Below are 25,382 nucleotides of genomic sequence, written 5' to 3'. Positions count from 1 at the left end.
CCTTTATTTATTTATTTATTTTTATTAAAGTATCGTTGATATACAATCTCATGAAGGTTTCGCATAAACATTGTGGTTTCAACATTCACCCATATTATCAAGTCCTCTCCCCGCCCACTGCTGTCAACTCTTAATCAGCGTAGTAAGATGCTATGGAGTCATTACTTGTCTTCTCAATACTGTACTGCCTTCCCTGGGACCTGCTGCCTGTATTGTAATTGCGAATTATAGTGCCCATTAATCCCCTTCTCCCCTCCCGCCCACCCTTCCCAGCCCCTCCCCTTTGGTAACCACCAGTCCCTTCTCAGGTTCTGTGAGTCTGCTGCTGTTTGTTCCTTCAGTTTTGCTTTGAAGGATCTGAGTGAAGTCATTCTACACCCTTCAATTTTAAGTCCAGAAGGAGGGCAGGAATGAGTTCACTGGCCTGGCTTAAGTCTATCTCAGAAACCACTATGGCCAGGGATATGCAGGGCTCTAAACTGGCTATGCCTGGGTGCTAGTTGGGTTCATTGGTAAAGCTGCCTTTTTATGGGCTCAAGATTGGAGTTATTTAAGGAAAACCAGGTGCTATTGCCAAAAGAAGAGTAAAATAAATACTGGGCAATAGGTTGTTGGTACGTTTTCTTATTTGTATTAAGTATCCAAGGAGAAACTTTAAATGCGCACTGTTTAATGCTGAGTGCTAAATTATGGTCATTTGTAAACCACATTTTAAAAATTGTGTTCTGACAAACAAGTATTTCACTATTTTTAAATACCCAATTCTAAATATGTATCAATTTTAGGATCTCCATTACTAAAGCAAATCTAATCTTGGCCACAGTTACAAATTGATTATATGAACAAGACTAAACTCTGAAGACCTATTTTTTCTGTCTTCATTCCTGTTTCTCATTTACATGTGGAAATACATACAATGCCTAGTTAAAGCTTTCATTCTAAAGCCTTTGTGTACATAGTGGAACAAATCTGCATTCGAATCCTGAATATGCCCATTACTGGTTTAATAGTTTTGTTCTTCAGTTTCCCCATCTTCATAATGAGAAGATCATGGTAATTTTATAGGGTGGTTGTGAGGATGAAATAAATTAATAACCCACATACAGGTTGCTAATCAGCTAGTCACTGGCATGTAGAGCTCAGATTTGCTGTAATGTCATGCCTTAGTGCTTTTCACTGATTCAAATACTTCTTGTTTGATATTTGATTTCTAAAATCAGAATGTTTTGAAAATGTTTTATTTTAATAATGGCATTGAACCGCTAAAATCATAAGAGTGCTGTGATAACTAGGGGATCTGGACTACAGAGTTAATAAATAAAAGTCTCTCCACAAAGGAAGTGAGTGACTTAGGAAGATGAATTCCACACACAATAATACAAAGAGTTGGGAGTTGTGGAAATGCCACTTGTCACAAAAACCTCATTTGCCATCACTGTACGCCCTGAGAATTTGAATTTGCTGTGTAAATGACTGTGTCTGGGTAAAATAAAAGTTTGGACTACTGACGTTGAGGCTTTTTTTTAGACCTTTTGGAATTCTTTTTTTTTTTGGCTGTTAAGAAAGTGGAAAACTTAGAAACTATAATACTTCCTTTTATTCATTTTTTCCAGTGTTTGAAAGATGTATGGTGATCCTGAAACCACCAGACTTTAGACATCTAGCAACTTCACGCGAAGTTTGTCTACACTCAGGCTGCAGTATTTTCAGCTAACATGATTGGACAGTGGGCCTGTGCCCTATCTTATGGTGGAGTGAAAAATTTGAGCCAGTGAAGCCAAATCCTTAGAGCAAGCAGCATGCCTGGCTCCTTGCTGATTGCAAATAGGCATTTAAAATGTGAATTTGAAATCTGATGTCTCCATTACTTCCAGCTAAAATGGCATCATAAGTATTTCCTAAGTTTTAAGTCTTGGGGAAAAAAAACTTACTAGTGTCTACCATCTCCACCAAGAACTCTGTTATGGAAGTGTCATTTTTGTGTGTTCCCACCCTTGACTCTCCATCTCCCTGTCTTCTGTACAGTCATGCCTTCTTACTGGGTAATTCAAGAATAAGGTCTTGGAATACTTAAATCACAAACTTAAGACATAAAACTAACATATTCCCAGTCTGTCAGCCATCTTATAGGTGAAAACGAATGAAAACAATTTTTTAAATACTTTGGGATAAATTAAAAGAAATAGTGCACCCACCACAAAGCATACATAGTTTAAAAGTTGGATCTTTTCTCTCAGCAGGTACCAGTTGTAAATAAGAATGAACTAGGGGCCAAATGCAAAACCAAAAATGAAGCAGCTATATGTAGTTAGTAATTTCTAGTTTGAACTGTACCGAATACTGAATATTGTGGCTTCATATGTATTATTTTATATTGTACTTTTCCATTATTGATGGTTTAGACTTATTAATAAGAGAATTTTTCATCATTTTTAATAACACCGAAATGAGAATATTTGAACAGTATATTCTAGAAAGCAATATACTAACTGAAGTGAATGCTTGTATATATTAATATAGCCTTAAACCTTTTTCTCTAATGCCTTAACTGTCAAATAATTAAAACTTTTAAAAGCATAGGATTATAGTCAGCATGCTAGAGTGAGAGGTAAACACTGATATGGTTAGAGCAGGTACTGTTGCTGTCAGTGTTTAGAACTATGTGTTTAGCTGTGTTTATGCTACAGAAGTGCAATATTAGACACTAGCTAGTACTGCTGCCTTGTGTAACTCCAAAGAGAAAAACAGGATTTGATTAAGTGCACATGTTTAAGTTACTCATATTGTCCTGTGCTTGGATTGCAATGCCATGCAGATTTATGTGGCTGCTATTTTTATTTACTTAGCATTACTTTGATTAACACCTTGAATGGAGAACTAAACATTCCCTCTTCAGCTGACCAGCAATGGCCCTATAACTGCAGTAGGAAAAAACAAAAACAAAAACACATTTTGCATGAAAATTGATAACTGGCACTTAAGATCAGAAAAAAAGTTCTTTATACTTGATGCCTTATGATGCTGTCTGCCCAAAGCTCTGAAAGACTTTAAGATTGGCAGTAATACTTACTACAATACTACTGAGTTTTTGTAGAATTGTTACATTTGATAATAAAATTTGCCTGTTTAATCTCAGTGTTTGTGGTAGTGTTTATTTGGGTTATGGTAGTGGTGGAAGGGTGTGGGTAAGCTGTCTTTTAACTGAGGTGGTAAGGTTTTTTCCCAAGCTAAGTATGTGTAAAAGCTGTCAATGATAAAAGTACTCTAGATACAGTCAACCATCCTTTGAGCATAAATCATTGAAACTTGGATTTTGACATTTTTGAACATTATGGCAATCATAGATACTAATATTTGTTCCTTGCATCTTAGTATTGGAGTTCTATTTGCTTGACAGTTTGAAAACCTATTAAAGCCACATAAAACTGAAGTTCGACAACTGCTTCAGAATCCCACACACACTTTTATTCCAGTTACTCTGCTCATGCCAAATTCTCCAGTATTCTCTAATCCAAATTCCATCCATTCTTTAGGACCACAGTTAAGTCTTAGCTGACTTCTCCCATTTCAGAGATATATATATTGCCAGTGTCACATTTGACATACATAATCTTGTTCCAGAATTCATGTATCAATTCTGAATTTAGATTGTAACCTAAGGGCATGAAGCATGCCTGTATTTTCTTTAATATCTAGAACATTTCTGTTACTCAGTTTACCTTTGTTAAGCTGAATGAAGTTTAATTATCCTGGGAAAGCTTTCCAGTCCCAGTCCTTGCCAGTATCATTTACAAAAATAGAGCAATTGTTTTCAGATTTGTACTTGAGCTTTGGTCTCCGCCATCACCTGCAGTCCCTAAGAAACCAAGATTCTGACCGGGTTCCCCTTTGCTTTCCTGTCTGGCAGGCATTTAATACTACCCAAGGCTCTTCCCTGCCTTTACCAAAAACAAAGGTTTTGCAAGAGGAAGAATGACAGTAAAGACTAGAATGCATAAAAGACCTCAAGTCCATCTCAGGTTTATAGTTGATTGCACAATTTCTCATCCTCTCCCCACTTTATCCAGCTCTTCAGGGGGAAAATTTATTTTTAACATACACAAAAGTAGAATAATGAACACCATGTACTCTTTACCCAGCTTCAACAATTATGAACTCCAAGGCAATTTTGCTTTATTTATATTCCTTTCCCCATTATATTCCTTTCCACTTTCGCTACTGTTCTATTAGTTGGAAGCAAATTCTCTGCATCAGATTTTAAATGGAGCTCCAAGTCTGAAATTGAGTGTAGGTGGTGATGCTCTTAATGAGAAGAGTAGAGAATAGGACTGAACTGGTAGAAATGCTGTTTATGGATGTCCTGTGTTCAAGGTTTAATCTACAATTGTGCTCTATAATCCATTCTCTGGTCCATGTGCTAATATGAGGAAACATACTGGACAGGTGATCTAAACTTGGAGGGCTGGAAGGCCACCAGGATGATATTCAGGAGTTAAGCACTGAGTGGGTACCTGAGGAAAAAAGCTTTTACACATTTTTGCTGCCTCCTTTGTGTTAAGAGAAATCTGGTAGGCCAAGATCCCAAGGTGTAGGCCTAGGGAAAAAGTTCAGATGCAAACAGCTTGACTTGCCCCTGCCTGAGATTTAAATTAAAGGGCCAGTGTCCTTATTTCAATGCAATTCAGTGCAATTCCTTCATGTGGAAGGTGAAGGGACACTTGGGGCCAAATCCCAAGCTAGCAATCATTACCTTGGAAGCATATGCTATAAGCTACAACAAAACCATTGAGAACATGTATGCCTATCAATAATAAGCACTATGTTGGTTAAATGAATCTTCACAGCAAACTATTAACAGTAGGTACTACTATTATTTTATAGACTAGGAAATGGAAGGATAGCTTAAGTGAAACCTGTTCACATCTGCACAGAAAGGAAGGGAACTGGAATTTAAAGCAAGATTTAGAGACTGATGTGACTAGTGCTCTCACCATTACTCCTTTATCTGCTCTGGCTCTTTCCCTAGCATTGCACATAATATGGTTCAGAGTAGGGTTTCACAGTGTACCTTTCTTTGGTCTGCCTTTTAACTTTATTGCCAGCGTGACATTAATTTGGCTGCTGAATTATTCAGTAGCTGCATATTGCTGTTCTAAAAATGACTTGATAAATGGGTAACAAAATTGCTGGTTACACAGTAGAATTCGAGCCAGTGTTTTATAACTGACACTGTATGATAGCAACTAGAAACATTTTTAAAAATGAATGTGAATTTGTCAGCTTGTTCTGGCTCTCAGCCTCCTTTGTGATTCCTCCTTCCCTACCTGATGGTGTGTCTCACAGCCCCTTCCTCAGCCACCTTCTCCATCTATTCATTCTCTAGACAAATTCATTCACTTACTTGCACACTGCTGCGGCACTACACCCAACAATATAACAGACATTTCTGTTTGGACATCCCATCAGGCATTTCAAATTCAACATGCTTAAAATAGAACTTATCTTTCTGGGATCAAAAACCTGCTGCTCCTTGCATTCTTTTTACTTTAGGCGCCAGTGCCATATACCTCTGAGAGTTAAAGTCATTCTTTAAATTCCTCTTCTTACCATCCTAGTCACGAGAATCTCACTTTTTTTTTTCCTGGAATATTGGACTCCTTGCATCAAATTTGTTCCCTTACTGCCAAAATGCTTTTAAAAAACAAGCCTTTTGATTAAAAAAAAAAATCTGATTACATATTAAAAAAACCAAAACACTTTATGAGGTATAATTGAGAAATGAAAAGCTGTACATATTTAATGTGTACAACTTGATGAGTTTGGAGATAAGTTTACACCAATAAAACCATCACAATGCCACAAACATCCATCACCTCCCAAAATTTCCTCCCACCCTGTTCATTCTGTGTGTGTGTGTGACAAGAACACAACATAAGCATTTAATCTTTTGATTAAAGTTTCCCATTTGCTATAGGAAAAAAATCCACACATGTCTGACTGCATATTGCATGAGCTGACTCCTGTCCTTTTTTCGAGGCACTCTTCCGCTTGTGCTCAACCCTTTGTTGTACCTTTTCAGTTCTTTGCAAGAGTGACTTGCTTTAGTCTTCGTTTCCTCTGCTTAAAACACTTGCTTTTCTGTTACTCCTCTTTTCATTAACGGCTGCTTAGAAATACTTTTCTAAAGAAGGCCTTTCCTGACTCACTGAGATGGGCTCCCCTGTAATCAGCTCCCTATGTCATAACTGTTGTCAGTGCTGTGTGTATCTTCTTCCCACTCTTTCCTTAGTGACTAGTCGGTGCTTGGGATATATACAATAACTGTGCTGAATGAACAAATTTATGCTCATTTCTGCAGATGGAACTAATGGGATTCTACACAGGTTTTTAAAGAATCTTTATAAATAAATGTTGCTAAACAGCAAAAATTGTTTTCCTTTAGCACCACTTAAAAATGTTTAAAATGGCCCGGAAGATGACTGGTTAGCCAAAGACGGGTAAGATTCCTCAAGGGAGGAACAACCTAAGACAGGCACAGTCACAGGGGGGCCATCAGGTGAGAAATTGGGGATCAACAGAGGTGAGGCTTAGAACCTCACCCCCCCCCGTTTTGAGAGAAATCTGCATACGTGGATGTTTTATTGCCCTTGTCTAGCTTGGATTAACACATAGTCTACAGGCACACACCTGATCATCTACATTTGCTCTCGTACAACACTAAGTTTTCTACCTTTATCTTACATCTACCTACCACTTCAGCATTTTATTAAAAAAAATAATAATAATAATAATAAAGGGAAGAAATGTGGGATCCACATATAAATCAAGTATAAAAACCAAACAAATATTCATATTTGACCTGATTGTTTATAGTTCATAATGCGTGATCAAAACCAAAAGTTTCTGTGATGACTGCCCTTGTATTGTTCACCATGTAAGAACTTATTCACTATGTAAGAATTTGTTCACCATGTAAGAACTTGTTTGTTATGCTTCAGAAGATTGGAGACTGACGAGAATTAGGCTTGGGGTGGATTAATGATTGTGCATTGAGCATTGACTCCCCTATACAGAATTCTATTGTTGTTAACAACCATTTGATCAATAAATATGAGAGATGCCCTCTCAAAAAAAAAAAAAAAACATGCTCAGTGAAAAAGCCAATCTCAAAAGAGTTCATACATACTGAATGATTTCATTTATATGATATGTTGTAAAAGCAAAATTATAGAAATAGAATGGAGTAGTGGATGACATCGATTGCACTGGAGGAAGGCTGGACTACAAAGGGAATTTTTTTTAAGATGATGGACAGATATATGTCTTGTTCGTGGTGGTGATTACACAAATCTATGAATGTGTTAAAACTCAGAATTGTACTGAAAAAGTTTACTTTGTGTAAATTAAAAAAACAAAAAAAAATGTGTAAAGATAAAACAGATACTAGGCAATGATACCATATTAAGTTAAGGAGGAATTTAAGTATTCTAAGTTCCTGGTATTGGTTGTTAGAGGAGTTAAAAATGACAATTTAGATGTGCCAGTTAAAAGCTAAAGATGTTCACTTTAGAAATAAAATGATCTAGCTCTGTGCTAATTATAAGAGCTGTATCTAAAATAAAAATAATCAAGAAGCCTGAAGAGAAAAAAAAATGTTTAAAATGTAAGTATTAAACCAGTTATTAATGGTATGATTTTTACACTGAGCTATACACATCCAGAGAGTTTGGTATGAAGTTTACCCAAAGGTGATGATTGTGACTGTTTCTGCCACCTACTGGACACATCTGGCTTTTCAGCATCTCAGCCAGAATGCTCCTCTAGGATTTTAACAGGTTTTAAAAAAAATTTATACTGTATTTAAATCATACAACTGATTAACAGTTTTATGACATTAAAAATCTTATGGCAGTTTCCCTATTACACATGAACTGTTATAGTGATAAGTCATAATTTTGGAGGGAAATATTTTTTCCCCTCAAATCACTGGGCTGTTTTGGTTTTAGGATACCCATAATTTAAAAAGTGATTAGCCCTCAACACAGTAAGTCTACATATGCCCAGTAAATCACATGCATGGGCTGTTTGAGGAGTATTTCAGTGGCAGCCCCAGGACTGCACTGGGCCGGGCCCATCTCTGAGTCTGGCCTGAGCCTTTGTAGATGGGAAAACAGCAGAAGCAATTTCATGTTTCAGGGCTTCACAGATGGCAGATTTTTTTCTGAATTTTTTTTTCAGTTGAGGTACTCAGAGTCCATCTACTATCTAAGTGACTTCCCCCTACATAAGAACATAAGAAAGAATTTAATCTGTTATTTATAGGTGTCCAGAGGCCTGAGAGCAATCAATGCTAGGTGGCTGCTAGTGGGGCAGTCTCAATCCATGTAAACAGGGTTGCCAGAGTTAGCAAAAACAAACAAACAAAACAAAAACAGGACACTTGGTTAAATGGGAATTTCAGAAAAACAACAAATTTAAGTATGGCCCAAATATTGCACAGGACATACTTATATTAGAATGTCCTATATTTCATCTGGAAACCCTAATATAATTCAATTCAATTCAATTTCACACATATTGAGAGGCTTACTATCTGAAAGAAGAGAGAAAGGAATCTTGGTACAAAGTCGGCATGTGTCTACTAAAGTAGAAGTCTTGCCTGGAAAAATCTCCATAATAGGCCACTAAGCACCAATAATGCTTTGCTTTATTTATGAGCACTGTTTTATATGACCAATTTTGTCAAAAACCTCTTCCTAAAGAAGTTTTAACTCTAGAAAAAACCGAACTTCAGAAAATGTCCTCAGATGTCTAATATATCCAAATCAAAAATATTTAAATAGAATACACATTGTTTAATGTATCCAACCCTGAGGGAATTATGTAGTTTAGTTTGACTCTGTTGGTTTGTATGATTGTAGCTCTTCCAGTAGGTGGGAAAAACAGACAACAAATCCTTATGATGAGGGATAATAGGGAAAATCTCTTTAGGAGGCACTGAAGCACAGCCTCAGACAATGAGGCCTGCTTGTAGGAGCAATGGACAATAGGCCACCTTACCCCTCTTTTTAAAGAAAAGGTATAGGGGGAAAATCCCACCTTAATCCAATGTCAAATCAGAACTAGTGACCAAAACAACTTCAAATCATGGGATATTTTTCTTGGATAGTGCAAAATACACAATTTATGATCATCTAAGCTACACCCACAGGCAATTCTTGCAATTATCAACAACCTTTAAGTCAGTTACCAAAATATTTGTCTACAATGTGTTTTAAAGAGTTGAAGAGATGGGGATAAAACATGAACAAAGTACAAGCCAAAATATAATGGCAGTAAGAGTGTTAAGTGTTTTCAAAGATGAATTGAACACATTAAGTACAGACTTCACAAAGGAGATGGTGTTTGAGAATAAGTGTTCATCAATGGATAATCAAGATTTTATTACATAATAAAATAAAATTCCTATCTTTAAAAGAAGAAAAGATGAACTGATACAAGGATTTCATACTAATACTGTTACAAATAATAAGATGAAGCATTTGATAAAAGAATGTTTTTGAAATAGCCTTGCTTGTATTTTTTTGGTTTCAAGTAGGTAACTTGTCAGGGACTTTTGTTTTATATTCTTCTCATATCCTGGCAGAGCATTGTACTTGGCATAAAGAAGCACATGATTAATTTCAAGACAGAAACCTCAGGAAACATTTTCAGTTCAGCCAGTCATTTATCCCATCCAATTTGTCATTAGGTGCTATATATTTTATCAGCATCTTTTTTTTAAAATCAAGGTACATACACTAAAATGTCATCATTTTAGTGTACAGTTCAATGAATTTTGACATGTATACACTCATGTAACCATTCCCCAGGCGAAGATCCCAAACATTGTCATTAATTTTTTCCCCCTTCACCTATTTCACCCATCCCCTGACATCCCTCCCCTATGGCACCTCCAGTATGTTCTCTATGAATCTATTTGTTTTGCTCATTCTTTTGTTTTTTAGATTTCACATGTAACTGAAGTCATATGGTATTTGTCTTTCTCTGACTTATTTCACTTTGTATAATACTAGGTCCATCCATGTTGTCACAAATGACAAGATTTCATTCTTTCTTATGACTGAGTAATTTTCCATTATAGAGATGCACCACATCTTCTTTATCCACTCATTTATAGATGAACATTTAGGTTGTTCCTGTATTTTGGCTATTGTAAATAATGCTGCGATAAACACAGGTGTGCACATATCTTTTTAAATTAGTAATTTTGTTTTCTTTGGGTAAATTCCCAGAAGTGGAATTGCTGTCTCCAACATCTTTTGAATTCATTCTCTATGAACATTTTTCTTTGCATTTTCTTATTCCAGGTCTTTATTCTTTAACCAGTGTGTCACAATACCTTCCTAAACTACATTTGCTAAAGACTTAAAATCTTAAAACAAAGAACATTTTATATCACTCCATAAAAATATCCATTGCATACAAAAAGGGTCCTTAAATTTCTAGAGGTGGAAGAAAATCATATTGTTCTTTGAGTTTAGATTGTAAATGAAAGACTATTTGAGGAAAGGGGAGGTATTTAGGATTGGTCAAAGGTAATGAAATGACCCTTCTAATTTTGGACAGGAAACTGCAGCCCATGGTTTACAGTGGTAGAATAGTCAATCAAGTTATCATTGGAAGTTATCTTCACACCATGCATCAATGAATTATGTGCATTACCATCTGGAAGGAGCTGGTTTTAGGGAATTATGGAGTGACCAATTGAAGACTCAGCTATAATGCCTACAACATCTTGAGCAGTTAGGAGTATTTTGGATACAGTATGTATTTTGGAATAAAAATGGCCTATTTTTCTTACAGCAAAACAGGAGATGGAAGATGGGGTAACACAATGCTCTATTCTCATTAGGTTTATGTGGAAGTTCTACTTAGGACTCAAGAGAAGAACAATGTTTCTATTAGGGAACACAAACATTATCCCACTAATTTCTATCTAAAGATAGAATAATTATTTCTCTTCTTTCATATTTCCATTTCATTTTAAGAAGCTACTTTTTTACTTTATTCACTACTGTATAGTGCACATACATTTACAATTAAGTCCATCAGTCATCTTAAGGTAATCATGAAGGAACCATAGGGAGAATAGACATCAAAACCCTTGACTTGGAAAACAGTGGCCCTGCGACTCCCTCCATGGAGAACTTTGTTCTCCCATGAGGTGAAGCTCTTGCAGGGCACTTCATCTAATAAGGACACTCTGGCATCTGCTGTCCATGTCCAGGGGCCCACCATACCTTGCAGTTTTCAAGTTCCATACACTGTTCTCTGCTTTGACTCAGGCCTTTTCTGCTCCACTGGCAACCTGCACTGTTTCTGACTTCTGGGCCACTGTTGTTTGATGGCAAAACATATTTACAGGCAACCAAAGGCAGAAAAGAATTTCCTGTAACTGCTTTTGCATTGCATTGATAGCTTCTTCCCAAACAGCCTACCTTGACAAAGAAGCTTTTAGGAGAATCTTGCTGCCTGCTAAGAATGGAGCAGACATAATTACCCCATGACTTCAGGGAGTTCTTGGCTTTTTTCTCTCGCTCTAAAAAGGGCATTTCGTCAGTTTCTGAATATATTTCTGAGTACTTCTGGGGAAAAGGTTGTGGTATTTGTTGGACAATGCCAGGTATAGTAAAAGTGAAGACATAAACAGGAAAGCAAAATAAAACCTTGGTCCATTGCTGTGTAATAGAATGTCTAAACGCGCCCCGCCCCCCTTATTGGCCACAGTACTACTGGTTTTTTACATAATATCATAAAATGCAAATGAATTTGTTTAACCAGTTTGGGTGGTTAAAACCACTAAGTCCCAAGGACAAGCTTCCTTCTAGTAACGGTCAAGTGGCTTACTATTGGACAAGCGCCAACCAGAAATTTTGCCGCTCTCGGAAATCCCCCTGGCCATGCAGGCGCTCAGTTCGGAGCCCTGGGTTTAAGTTCTGACTAGCTCTGTGATTTAATGCCTCGCGGGACCTCAGTTTCCTCTCTGTAAAATGGGGCGGAGGTGGGTTTAGATCTGGAAAATCTAAAAAGTAGCTGATGCTATTCTGTGCCCTTCTGCGTCAAATCGCGAAAGTCGCAGAAGGCACGCTCGGACTCCCACGGTTTGCACAGGCCAGGCGAGTCGGGGAGCAGCACCCGGACCCTCCGATTCGCCTTCGCGGAGCTGAGCGCGCGCGAACCGGCAGCCGTGGGCGGCGCCACCGGCGTCGGGTCGCCTTCCTGCCAAGGCCCGCCCAGGCGCGCCGGCGGAACGCTCCGGCCGCCCTCCGCTCCCGGCTCTCCGGTTCCCGGGCCGCCCGGGGGGACGCAGTTGGCGGCGACACCGGAGGGGGGCGGGTCAGGAAGTGGGGGCGCGGCGGTCGGGAGCGGCCCTGGGGCAGCCGAGGGGCTCGGCGACGCCGAGGACGGGAGGCTCCGGGCCCGCGCGGGAGCCGGAGGGGCGCCCCGGTCCCCGTGGAGACCATGGCGGAGGAAGAAGGTGACGGCCCGGGGTCCAGCGCGCCAGCTGCCGACCGAGGTCCCGGGGAGAGCGGCGGGGGCACGAGGGGCCCAGAGGCCTGGGCGGCGGGCGGCGGGCTGCCGGGGCCGCGCGGGGAGGGCGGAGGTTTGCGGAGAAATTCAGGAGGAGCAGAGTGAATGGCCCAAAGTTCTACCCGCCGAAGTGGGAAGAGAGGTGGAGCCTAAAGTTGGGAATCGGGTAGGAAGAGAAGCTGTGTGTGTGTGGGGGCGGGGGGGGGTTGAGAGGGAGGATTTGAGCAGATATGGGGTGGGGGCATAGTTTGGTTAAGAAGATGTAGGCGTAAGTACTGAGTGCATTTTTGAAAGTGAGGGTTGCTTAACGAAATGCCCCTCATTCTGAATGTGCTCTGCAGAGGTCTGTGGGTACTGACAAGTACAAAGTCACCTGGTGAGGAGCCGCCCGCCAAGGGCATGAAAGGAGGCAGGGATTTGGGAACACACGTGGAAAGGTGAATTGGGAGGGGATGAACAAGCAGTAACTGAAGAAGGCCAAGTTCACTTGCAGGTTAGGAAGAGATGCAAAGGACTAACGATGTGAGAGAAGGGAGGAGAGCTTTGAGGGTGAAAGTGTGTGGGCTGCAGAAAGATGGCTATGCCCCCATAGGGCCGATGCCAAGAAAATTAACTCAGCAGTATTTATTCAAAGAAAATGATAGGCATGAGAGAAAAATGGGAAGGTGGGAGGAACTTATCAGCTAGTGATAGATATTACAGAAATGTTATAGTAACTTCATGATATCCATGCTAGTTTCAGAAACAGGTATATTTTGATAGTGTCACTTGACTGAGCAGTTAGATTTTGCATTCTGGTGGGAAACAACTTTTTTACCTTAGTGAGTGGACTTGTGAATGTGATCTAATTTAGAGGTAAACCTTATCGAACCAAGAGTGCAAAGAGATAGTTTCAAGAATTCAGTTGTTTGAACACTAAACTGTTTTCTACCTTTATCTTGTATCTACGTACCACTTCAGCATTTTATTAAAAATAATAATAATAAAGAGAGAAATGTGGTATTCACATATAAATCAAGTATAAAAATCAAATGAGTATTCATATTTGAACTGACTGTTTATAGTTCATAATGCATGAGCAAAACCGAAAGTTTCTGTGATGACTGCCCTTGTACTGTTCACCATGTAACTTATTCACTATGTAAGAATTTGTTCTCCATGTAAGAACTTGTTTGTTATGCCTCAGAAGATTGGAGACTGACGAAAATTAGGCTTGGGGTGGATTAATGATTGTGCATTGAGCATTGACTTCCCTATACAGAATTTTATTGTTGTTAACAATCATTTGATCAATAAATATGAGAGATGCCCTCACAAACAAAACAAACAAACAAACAAAAAAAAAGTACACACTTCCAATTGTAAAATAAATAAGTAACCGGGATGTAATGTATAGCATAAGGAATATAGTCAAGATATTGTAACAACTTGGTATGGTGATAGCTGGTACCTAGAATTATCATGTATATAAATGTTGAATCACTATGTTGTACACCTGAAACTAATGTAATGTAATACTGTGTGTCAACTACCCTTCAATAAAAAATAATTATCTACAAATAAATAAATAAATAAATAAATAAATAAATAAATAAATAGGAACCCTCAGATTTGGAGAAAATAAAAAAAAAAAAAGAATTCAGTTGTTTGAAAATTGAAAGTGATTTAAAAAAAATTGTTTGCTGCCCCTTGTCCTGCTGCCCTGCCCCTGTGCTCACACTGGCTTCATATTTGCCACCTCTTTCTTGAGTTTTCAGAGTGTTAAAACTGATCTAAATTTAAGACACACTACCTAAAAAGAGCTTCAATGCCAAAGCTATTTGTAGTTGGTAAGGAAGAAGGTAATTCCATTTGTTGCCTAGGTTTATCTTTGTTTGCAATATTTTAAAACGTTTCTTGATATTTTTTCTTTTCTGACTAACTGCAAATCTTTGGGGGTAATTTGAAGCCTGTTTTTATCCATAGTATCTCATGTGAAGATCACTGGACCAGAGACTGAAATAGCAGCTTATTTTTGTGGCTATATTATCATTTTCATTTAGTTTGACTTTTTCTTTACAATGCTAAAAGTAGGGAAAAGGAAACCTGAATTATATCCGAGAGCTTTCTTGTTAGAATTAATCTACTTGGTTCATTGCTTTGCTTTGCTGCTTTTCCACCTAGAGATTCCTGGCTTTGTCTTTCAATTATGAAACTGTAAGATCAGTATAAAGGAAATTAAGTGAAATTTGCACCCAGTCAGTTTGGTTTCTTGGTAACAGGCAAATAATTAGTTTTAGGGACAAGGTTGAAGAGATTGGTAAAACAAATACTGTATTTCCCATGTTGCACTTCTTGCTCCCACAATTTAATTCTCCTGAAATCAATGTGTCTTGAAATCAGTGCATGCATTTAATGAAACAGTGTTTTCTTCCCCTTGAAAAAATGTTTAGTATCTTAACATGTATCTCATAATCAAGAAAATACTGTTATAAATCCTTTATAGATTATTTATGTGTATAGTTCTTGATCATTGCTAATATAGAGTCTTGTAAGATTAATTCATGAATGATTTGAGAATTTTTGTATGAATTTTACTTTTATAACTAAAATCCATTTATATGTATGAAGAAAACACTTTAAAATCTCTGTGAAGTGATTTATTTTATTTATTTATTTATTTATTTTTTAGTTGACACACAGTATTACATTAGTTTCAGGTGTACAACACAGTGATTCAACATTTATATACATGATAATTCTAGGTACCAGCTATCACCATACCAAGTTGTTACAATATTTTGACTATATTCCTTATGCTATACATTACATCCCAGTTACTTATTTATTTTACAATTGGAAGTGCGTGTGTATATATATATATATTTTTGTGTGTGTGTGTGTGTGAGGGCATCTCATATTTATTGATCAAATGGTTGTTGACAACAATAAAATTCTGTATAGGGGGGTCAGTGATTTATTTTATGAAGAAAATTTTTACAAATGAAAATGGTAGCTTTTTGTAAGGAACACTTTTTATGTGAGTGTCCCCTTACCAGTTTATCTTTATCTTATATGTGTGCTTTTAGATGCTAATTAAAAGACTTAAACCTAGCCCATTGGTCACATATATTTAACTGCCTCGATAGATTTGTTAACTTGCTTTCTGAAATTATCCCGTTAAATTTTTTAAAAATGCAATGCTCTTAATGTGTTAATCATGCAAGTGTAACTACTAAGTAAACTTCTTAGGGTTATATTTTTTCCTTGCATTCTTTTTTAGTAAAATTAAAAAGAATAACTTTTATTTAAATACTTTATTTGGCTTTACATAAATCTTCATTCTTGTTGACCCCTTCTAACTTTTGCTTTAAGAGAAGGAACTTAAAAGGGCATATGAAGAAGGAATATAATAATATTTATTAATTGATCCAGATTTGTATGCAAAAATAAAAATTTAATAATAATATCATTTTCTCATCTATTCACTGTCTCTAGTACTTAAGACAACTACAAAATAAATGATAGTATAGAAGTGGTTACAAATTAGACTAGTCACAGACTGATCAACTAAATATACAATATTTTGATGAATCTGCTTTGAAGCTGCTTAAAAATGTAGTTTATTCATTTTCCACAGTAAAGCCAGAAAACCCTCCATCTGATTAGCAGAAACAGCAGCTGATTTCCTTTCTCCTATTTTGACTTCTCTTTTTAGGCTCACATTTCATAGCCTAAAGTCATTACTAAGAAAAAAGAAAACACTCTCCTCTGCTCCTATAAAGGAAATAAATTCTCTTACCACCTTATAAACTTGACAAGACACTGTATCTACAGGACTGTCAGTCTATCCCAAAAGATAATTCTAGGAAGGAAAAGTAGTTAAATCGAACATAGCAAATTCTTGTGTAATTTGGAATTTGGTTTGTAGGTTTGAAGATATCTTCTGCATTACATTTTTATTAACACTGAAAAGGCAGTTTAAAACTGGGAAATTTTCTGAGAGCTTTCCACAGATAGGGATATTTATAGATTCAGCCTATTTCTAATACTTTAATCTATAAGACTGTACAATGATAATACCACAGAATTGTGAAATTCTGCAGAATAGTCAGAAGTACTAAAAAAATGAAGCAGTTTTATGACCAATGTATTTTATTATATTTTAATTTAAAAAATTTTAAATCCATGAGTGATTTTTGTGATACTTTCAGATGACTAGAAAAATAAGCTAATTTACTAAACACCTTGTTCCTCAGTCGTTCTGGAAGAGTTTACTTATTTGGGGATATTTTGAAAATAATATTATCTCAGGAGAAATACTCACTGGTTTATCAATAGGACTCTGAAAGCCCAGGTGAGAGGTGGGAACTGTATTAGCTTTTTGTTTGTATGAAAGACAGTGTTCGGGGGAGTGGTAAAATAATTGTGGAAGAAGTTATATTTCGTGCTGATAGGTTTCTGTGTGATTCTTGCCTCAGTATAATAAAAGTTAATCAGTTTGGGTACATATTAGAACAGTTTGATGCATACACTGCAATTACTTCTCAAATATTTTAAGGACCAACTGTAGAACTGCGCCAAAGGAAAAAGCCAAAGTCTTCAGAAAATAAGGACTCTGCCAAAGAAGAAAAAATCAGTGACACTCCAGTTCCTGAAAGACCTCCAAAATGTAAGTTTGGTAAATTTATAATTTTTGTACTACTACAAAAATAGTTATGCAATGTTGTATATTTTACATTAATATTTCAAAGATCAAGTATGTGGTGATACCACTCAACTCTCATTAGGTTTTTCTGTACAACTCCTAAATCTCACTGGCTTACAACAAACATTTATTTCTGGTAATGCCAGCAGGTTGGCTGGTGTAGGTTCCTGTGTCATGAAGGAACAGTCCCGATTTGGTACATGATTTTTTTGTGTCAGAAGGAAACAGCAGGAGAGCAGTCAGAGTCAGGCAGTACCTCTTAAAGTTTCTGCTGAACTGGCACACTCACCTGTCACATTCTTTTGACCCAAACAAATCATATAATCATCCCAGCAAATGAATCATATAATCATCCCAGCAAATGAGATGGGGGAGTATACTCTGACTAGAGAAGCATTGCAAGTTACATGGGAGTGGGCAGGGATGAATAATCTTTTTGTAGGAAAGGATAAAATAGTTGGAATAAAAGTAACAGGCTACCACATTTTGTCCTTTTGGTCGTGAGCACTTATGTCTCACCCTCAGACAAAATACATTCACTACCTTTCCAGCTCCAAGGAAGATACTCAGTCATATTCAGTCATGCCATCAGCCTTGAAGCCCAAGGTCATCTTATCTATAGCAAAGCCAGATTTAATTCATTCTGATTCAGAGACATGTGAATTTAAAAGACCGGTTATCTGCTCTGTATCCAGGATCTCCAAAATCATCCCGATAGTGATTAGCTAGAAAGACTCAGAATGTAATTGAATTCATAGCTATGATTTATTGCAATGAAAAGTTCAAAACAAAATCAGCAAAGGAAAAAGGCCAGTTAGCTGAAGTCCATAAGAAACTAGTCACAGGCTTCCACGATTCCTCTCCCAGTGGAGTCACTTAGGATGTGCTTAATTTCTTCAGCAGCAAGTTGTGACATTTGTAAATTGTTTTCTACCAGAGAAGCTCATTAGTGACTGCTCAGGGTTTTTATTGGCAGCTAGTCATGTCCTGTCTGCCTACTGTATACCCAGACTCTAGACTCCCAGAAGTAAAGTGGTCAGTATGAACTACATTTTTGTACAAATAATGAGGCACAGTAAACCACTCATCAGTTAGAGAATGGTGGGAACCCTCCTGAAGTCCAAGTTCCCAGATGCCAGTACAAAGCCTACCTTTCAAACAGACCTTTCTCAGCAAAGCAGTTGTAGACCTGCTGTGTTAGCTATTTCCTGCACATGCTTCCTCTCCGATTGTACATTGTTGGATAGGAACAGGGTAACCAAAGGGTCCCAAAAAGAGGAAGAGTGAGAGACACACAACAGCCACTGGTCCTTAGCAGTTCTGAAATCCTACTAGGTAAATATGAGGTCTCCTTACTCAGGTAGAGAGTGTTTCTTGATTTCCCAGTTGTTTTCCTTGGGAGTAGCTTCCAACTTCATTGTTTTCTGTGGCTCTTGGCTCCACCATCTGGAGGTCCTTTCTTTTCCATTATCTTCCTGAACCGTATCTGAAGATGGCTTTGGAGAATATGCCATCCTTAGGGGCTCAACAGCTTTCTCAAATTGTTTTGAGTATTGAGGGCCCATTTATGTATTTTTGTCCAAATAAGATACTGGCAGTGGGTCATCTGCAGATTTAATTCAGGAGCTAGCAACAAGAAAAGTATTTGGAAGCTAGGGGAAAAAAAGAATCCATATTATGCAATGACAAAGCATTTTGTAAAACTATTCCCTGTGAATACTTGCAATTTTAATACTAATCTTTTATTAATTTAGGACACAAGATGGCAAAACAGAATGTAACTAGAGTGCTGTGGTTATCAGCTCCATTTGATTACAGGAAAGAGATTAATTTAGAATACTATTGGTCTTTTTGCAAGAGGGAATGAGGAAGAAAATAGAGAATCCATAATTTCTGGAATTTATAGTGTTGAAGTTAGAGTTATTTGTCCTCCTCAACCAGTAAAGAATAAAATTGAGAAATACTTTGAGTAACAAATGCTGATTAAGATGAATTCTCAGGGCAATGACCAAATCAAGTGCATGGCTGTTACATAGTTTGTTAAAATGGATGAATGGATTAAGGTAGTTCCTATGTAAATCCTTTCAGTGGGACAAAGCACTCAGGGAAAAATAATTAAGAGTGTGGCCCCACCAAAGTCTAATAAGCTCCAAAAATATGTAGTTAAACCTTTGAGAGAGGCATATCTAGAAAAAATTGTGGATACAGTGGTCCCCCCTTATTTGCTATTTCGCTTTCTGTGATTTTAGTTCTCCATAGTCAACTGCAGTCCGGAGGCAGATGATCATCCTGACATACTGTCAGGTCAGTAGTAGCCTAACACTACATCACAATGCCTATGTATGTCATTCACCTCACTTCATCTCATCACGTAGGCATTTTATCATCTCACATCATCACAAGAAGGGTGAGTACAGTACAATAAGGTATCTCCAGAGAGAAAGAGACCATATTTACCTAACTTCTATTATAGTATATTGTTATAATTGTTCTTTTATTATTAGTTATTGTTAATCTCTTACTGTGCCTAATTTATAAATTAAACATTATCATAGATAGGTGTGTATAGGAAAAAACAGTATATATAGGTTTTGGTACTATCCATGGTTTCAGGCATCCTCTGGAGGTCTTGAAACATACCTCCTATGGGTAAGGGGAAACTTCAGTATAGTTACTGGAACATGGAGCTGACTGGAGTCAGTAGGTAAAAAGCCAACGAAATTGTTTTCTTGTGTGAATAGTCACAACTATTTCCGAGTGCAAAAAGGAATGATTTAATTTTTTAAATTAAGTTATAATTAGCATTCAATAAATGCATAGAGTCTTAGGTGTTAAATCAAATTAGTTTTGACACTTGAATACAGCTGAAAAAAAGATACAGAACATGTCCATTATCCCAGAAAGTTCCTTTGTATCCCTTTCTAGTAGGTTTTCCCTGTACCTGCCCAAGACAACCACTCTTCTGATACTAATCAATATTGATTAATTAGCTTTGCATATTCTGGGATTTCATATAAATGGAATCATACAACTTGCATGCTTTGTGTCTGGATTCTTTCACTAAGCTCAGTATGTCATCCTTTAAAAATATAATCATTTTGAGTTTCATTCATGTTGCTGTAATTTTCATCCTTTCCCTTCTTGTTGGACATTGGAGTACTTCTCAGTATTTAGCTATGAATAAGGCTGCTCTGAACATACTTGCACAAATCTTTTTGTAGACATCTGTTTTTTGTTTCTAGGAGAATTGATGGCTAAGCTTTTGAGAGACATGTACTGTCAAAAGAGCTGCTAGCCTCAATTAAAAAGGACACAACTATTCAGGTCTTAAAATGATGTATGAGTCCCTAACTTTCTACATGCAGGAAGCAGGATGAGTAAGCAGCTCTTAGGGTGTCTTTTTTTGAGAAGGAATGAGTATATTTTGCCTTTGGCCAGGAAGTCAGTATTTGTGACAAATGGGGCAGACCCTCATGGACCCTTTAATTATTCCCACATGTTTGCTTCCTTCCCAGAAGTGGATTATACATTCCTTGCCATTGCCCTGTAATTTGGAGTTACTTTCTGAAGCAAAGGATACTCCCCTACCCCATTGTCAGGCTTATCCGTGTGACTTAGCTGGGCCAGTGGAATGTGAGTGGAGGCAGCCTACTTCTGACCAGAGGCTGTAAGAGGCATTGTGTGCTTCTTTCTGCCTGTTCTTCTGCTCTTTTTCTCTGACATGCAAACAGCATGTCCCAAACAGGGACTGACCACAGGTACAAGGAGAAGGGCCACAGCTGAGCTGAAGTCTGGAATTGGGTGGAGAGTCACCACTGCCCTGAAACCCACAGTAAACATGAGTGAGAAATAAACCTTTGTTTTGTAAGCCACTGATAGTTTGGGTCACTTTTTTATCACAGGAAAGCTGGCTAATAGAGTGTCATTTAAAACATTTTAGAAAATACAGTAGAAAAAAGATAATTAAATATTCTGGAGATTCCTGTAAAATAGTATTTTTCCCTTGACACAAAAATATATTTTCAGGGTAGAAATGTGGATAATAGGAAAAAATGTAGTAAAAATAAAATGTATGCATAATTCTGATAGATACAACTATCAAAATTTCAGCAAGTATGGCTTATTTTTTTAATGCACTTAATGCTTTTCTTTTTTCTTTTTTTTTACTTTCTGTGAAATTGAATTCTACATTTCTTAACATGTCATTAGCTTTTTCTGTGCTTTAAATATTACTTAGCTGTGCTCTGTATTATTGATATTCACATATAGTATACATGTTTTTCTTTTTTTGTGCACGATCAGCATTTTACAAATGAAGAGACAGGAGCACACAGTTGTTTGATTAGATGGATTTATGACTAACATAACCTACTTGGAAGTCAGATACTTTGTTTTTCAGTTTTCTAATTAAAATTATAAATTTTTAAGGTAGTAATTTCCAGGGCCCAGAGCTCTTTATCCCAAATATACACGTTTAAAAATACCAAAAAATACTGATAGTGTGATTTCATCTTTGAGTCTCTACAAAAACTTTCAAAAACATAATATTTAGTATTAAGGTAAGGCATTTATATATAGGATTGGGTTTATTATATTTCTTATAATTAGGATTAATTAACTCCTCATAATTAGGATTAATTTGCCATTGTCTAAAACTTAATAAAAAAATTAATAAACAGGAAAAATACATGTTCAGAAACTTTGGAATACTTCTGCCAAACTGCTGCCAATGGATCAGTTTTCTTACAAATTTTTTGTAGTTCACATTATGTCAGTGTTGTTTTAATTATCTATCTTATATATTTATACAGGTATGCTTCTGTAGCCTGATACTAACAGCTAGTATTTACTGAGCTCTTACTATGTGTCAGGTAAAATGCTTTATACGTGCTACTGAAAACAGTAATTTTAAACATAATATACTGATACTAATATTTGATTTATTGGGTAGTGTTTTTCATGTATTTTGAATATAATTCTCATTAATTTAGTGCCAAGTATTTAATGTCTCTAGTATGCTATGCAAACTAATATTCATTAAATAATGTTTTGGAAATAGTTGATTTACAAACTTGTCAGTCATTCACTAACAGAACATTGGGCTTTGGGCCCTTAGACTTGTGCTTAATATATTTAATAGCTGTAGCAGGAATCATCTTGTGTGTAGAAAATCCAAATGTGTCTTATGTTATTTCATTAAGAAGTAATTACATGCATATAACAGTTTTACATGATGTTTTAAAGTCATTGAATTGTACACTTTAAATAGCTATAGTTTATAGTGTAAGTTATTCCTCAATAAAGAAAAAAATTAATAAGGAAAAAATATCAATAGTAACTCTGAATGAACTGTATTTTTCCTTTAGATATGTGATAACACATTCCCTTTATTCCTTTTTTAAATTAATAGACTTTAATTTTTTCAGTCTTCTGATTTATAGAAGAATTGAACAGATAGTACACTGTTCCCATGGTAGAGGCCACTCTCAAAGAGTTTTCCCTATTACCGTTTTATATTAGTATGATACATTTGTTACAATTAATGAGCCAATATTGATACATTACTTTTAACTAAAGTCAATACTTTAATCAGATTTCCTTAGTTTTTATCTAATGTCCTTTTTCTGTTCCAGGAACATTGCATTTAGTTGTCATGTCTCCTTAGACTGCTCTTGGCTGTGGCAGTTTCTCAGGATTTCCTTGTTTTTGATGGCATTGACAGTTTTGAGGAGTACTGGTTAAGAATATTGTAGGATGCCCCTCTGTTGGAATTTGTCTTCTGTTTTTCTCATGGTTAGATTGGTGGCTGGGGGTGGTATGGGTTTTGGGGACAAAGACCACAGAGTTAGAATGCCATTTATATCACATTAAGGGTATACACTACCTTTTGATTACTTTTTAAAATAGAAGTACATAAATATAAATACCATCTACATCTGATTACTTTTAATATGCTTTTTTCAGATGTATTATTTCAGCGCTTTGCAAAGATTTTCATTGGCTGTCTTGCAGCAGTTACTAGTGGTATGATGTATGCTCTCTATTTATCAGCATACCATGAACGGAAATTCTGGTTTTCCAACAGGCAGGTAAGAAGAAAGAATTTTGAGCATATGAAAGTTTTAGTATTTAATATTAAGTAATGTGTTTTCCAGGGAGCCAAAATAAATGTATAATTAATGTGACAAGTGATTTCTTATTTACAGTCATTATAAATTGTGTAGAAGCTGTTTTGAGAACAATCACAGTATCAACCTTAAAAAATTCAATAGAATGTTATTTCAAGGTCCTAGAATAGAGGCTTTGAGGGTGCTCTCCTTCCCTATTACTTTCATGTAATTTACCAGGGACTTTTGAAGACAGTGAACTGTTACAGAAGTTAGTCACCTTTTTAGTAGTTTTGGTAGTTTGCATTTCAGGAACAATCACTGAAAGTTTCAGCATTAAAATACTTACATTTTAGATTACATGATTTGAATGTTTTGGGGCAGTTGAAAATGATTAACAGGTATAACAGTATTAAGATGTTGCCTCATATTAGAATGTTTATTTAGTGTTTGGTTTTAAATCATGTATATTCCACAGACTCTTTAGTTACTAAAGTTACATTCATAATTCATAATTTAGCCTTTAAAAAGTTTATTTTTAGACCTACCTTCATAATCAGATTTATTTGCGATACTCATTGGCAAAGTTCACAGTGTCACCACTTGACTAAAGGATTTTCTTTTTCAGCCCAAACTGTTTTTGAGCAAGTAGTCAAACTGACTGAATGTTTTTAAGTCATTGATTTACCTAAGACCACCAAAACATTTAACTGAATAATACCTGTATTGTTTGAAAAAAGGATTGCTGTAGACACCCATTTTCCTTGAAAATATTATACAGATTAACCATTAGTAGTTCTCAACACTGGATGTACAATAGAATCATCTGGGGAGCTTTCAAAAAATAATCTCCCTTACAGATTCTTAGGCAGGGGCAGGGGCAGTGTCTGGTATAAGTAATCCACAAAATATTTCCAAGCATTTCTGTTGTGTAGGCAGAATTGAGAACAACCAACAGCTTGAAAATACAGAAGGCATCCATCAAGAACCTTGTTTTTCAAAGCATTGTGTATAAGCCAGGAGCATTGGCATCACCTGGGAGCTTTTATAGAATTATAGATTCTCAGGCCCCACTTTAGAATCAGAATCTAATCAGAAATTTTTAGTAAGATCTCTAGTAGTCTCATATGCATATTAAATTTGAGAACCACTGATTAAGAATTTACACCTTTGAAATCTTGGAAACAAATCTGTTTCCATTTATAAAGAATCATCTTAAGGAAATTTATTTAGATTAGTAATTTCTAAATGAGATAAAACATGTTCACTTGTCAAATAGATCTGGAAAAGACTTCCTCTTGGAGATTCACAGTACATAATGGACATTGAAACTCTAAAAAGTCTTACAATAAAGAAACCTATTTATCTTTAATCCAACTTTTTACACAATTTAACTATAGAATTTTTTTTAGGTAATTCCCATTTATATCTTAGGAAGTTCAGTTAATCAAACTTGGGAAAACTTGATATCTTTTGTTTTGGTATTAATAAATATTATGCATGAAAATAAAACTTTCATTTTAAAAGATTGTAGATTTATGAAAGCTTGATTCATCATGAAAAGCACAAGTTTCCATATAGCCTAATTTTAGGAATTTTAGGATTTGCTTTTATTGCTGAAAGTTGATTTCAAAAGCACTGATTAATAACTGCTGTTCTTTTTTATTTTTATTTTTATTTTTATTTTTGGTATCATTAATCTACAATTACGTGAAGAACACTATGTTTATCAGGCTCCCCCCCTCAGCAAGTTACCCGCCCCCCACGACAGTCACTATCCATCAGTGTAGCAAGGTGCTGTATTATCACCACCTGTCTTCTCTGTGTTGTACAGCCCTTCCCTACCTCCTCACAACACTATACATGCTAATCGTAATGCCCCCTTTCTTTTTCCCTGCCCTTATCCCTCCCTTCCCACCCTCATCCCCAGTCCCTTTCCCTTTGGTAACTGTTAGTCCATTCTTGGGTTCTGTGATTCTGCTGCTGTTTTGTTC

General features: G+C 36.4%; 2 protein-coding genes across 21 annotated transcripts in view; both read left to right on the top strand.

Annotated features, from left to right (window-relative positions):
* Nucleotides 1-3,135, top strand: part of ESRP1 (epithelial splicing regulatory protein 1) — a 56,003-nt gene extending 52,868 nt beyond the window's left edge. For all 14 annotated transcript variants that reach the window (XM_036875153.2, XM_036875143.2, XM_036875179.2 and 11 more), the window contains one exon: nt 1,614-3,135. Coding sequence is in view for 5 of the 14 variants with exons in the window: in XM_036875212.2 (XP_036731107.2) it covers nt 1,614-1,714 (101 nt within the window). In the remaining 9 variants the exon portion in view is untranslated. The remainder of the gene's footprint in view (nt 1-1,613) is intronic.
* Nucleotides 3,136-12,072: 8,937 nt separating this feature from the next.
* The window catches only part of DPY19L4 (dpy-19 like 4), an 81,765-nt gene continuing 68,455 nt past the window's right edge, over nt 12,073-25,382 (top strand). For 5 of the 7 annotated variants that reach the window (XM_057497886.1, XM_057497888.1, XM_057497887.1 and 2 more), the window contains exons 1-4: nt 12,073-12,541; nt 14,560-14,601; nt 17,135-17,245; nt 23,246-23,370. In XM_057497886.1, the coding sequence (XP_057353869.1) occupies nt 12,100-12,541; nt 14,560-14,601; nt 17,135-17,245; nt 23,246-23,370 (720 nt within the window). In that variant the 5' untranslated portion in view covers nt 12,073-12,099. Of the gene's footprint in view, nt 12,542-14,559; nt 14,602-17,134; nt 17,246-19,530; nt 19,689-23,245; nt 23,371-25,382 lie in introns of those variants that run through there. The other 2 variants (XM_057497884.1, XM_057497889.1) reach the window with 2 other exon arrangements.

Source organism: Manis pentadactyla, chromosome 3, assembly GCF_030020395.1.
Source record: "Manis pentadactyla isolate mManPen7 chromosome 3, mManPen7.hap1, whole genome shotgun sequence".
NCBI classification, from domain to species: domain Eukaryota; kingdom Metazoa; phylum Chordata; class Mammalia; order Pholidota; family Manidae; genus Manis; species Manis pentadactyla.
The sequence above is the reverse complement of the archived record's forward strand: the minus strand, read 5'-3'. Positions and strand labels throughout refer to the sequence as shown.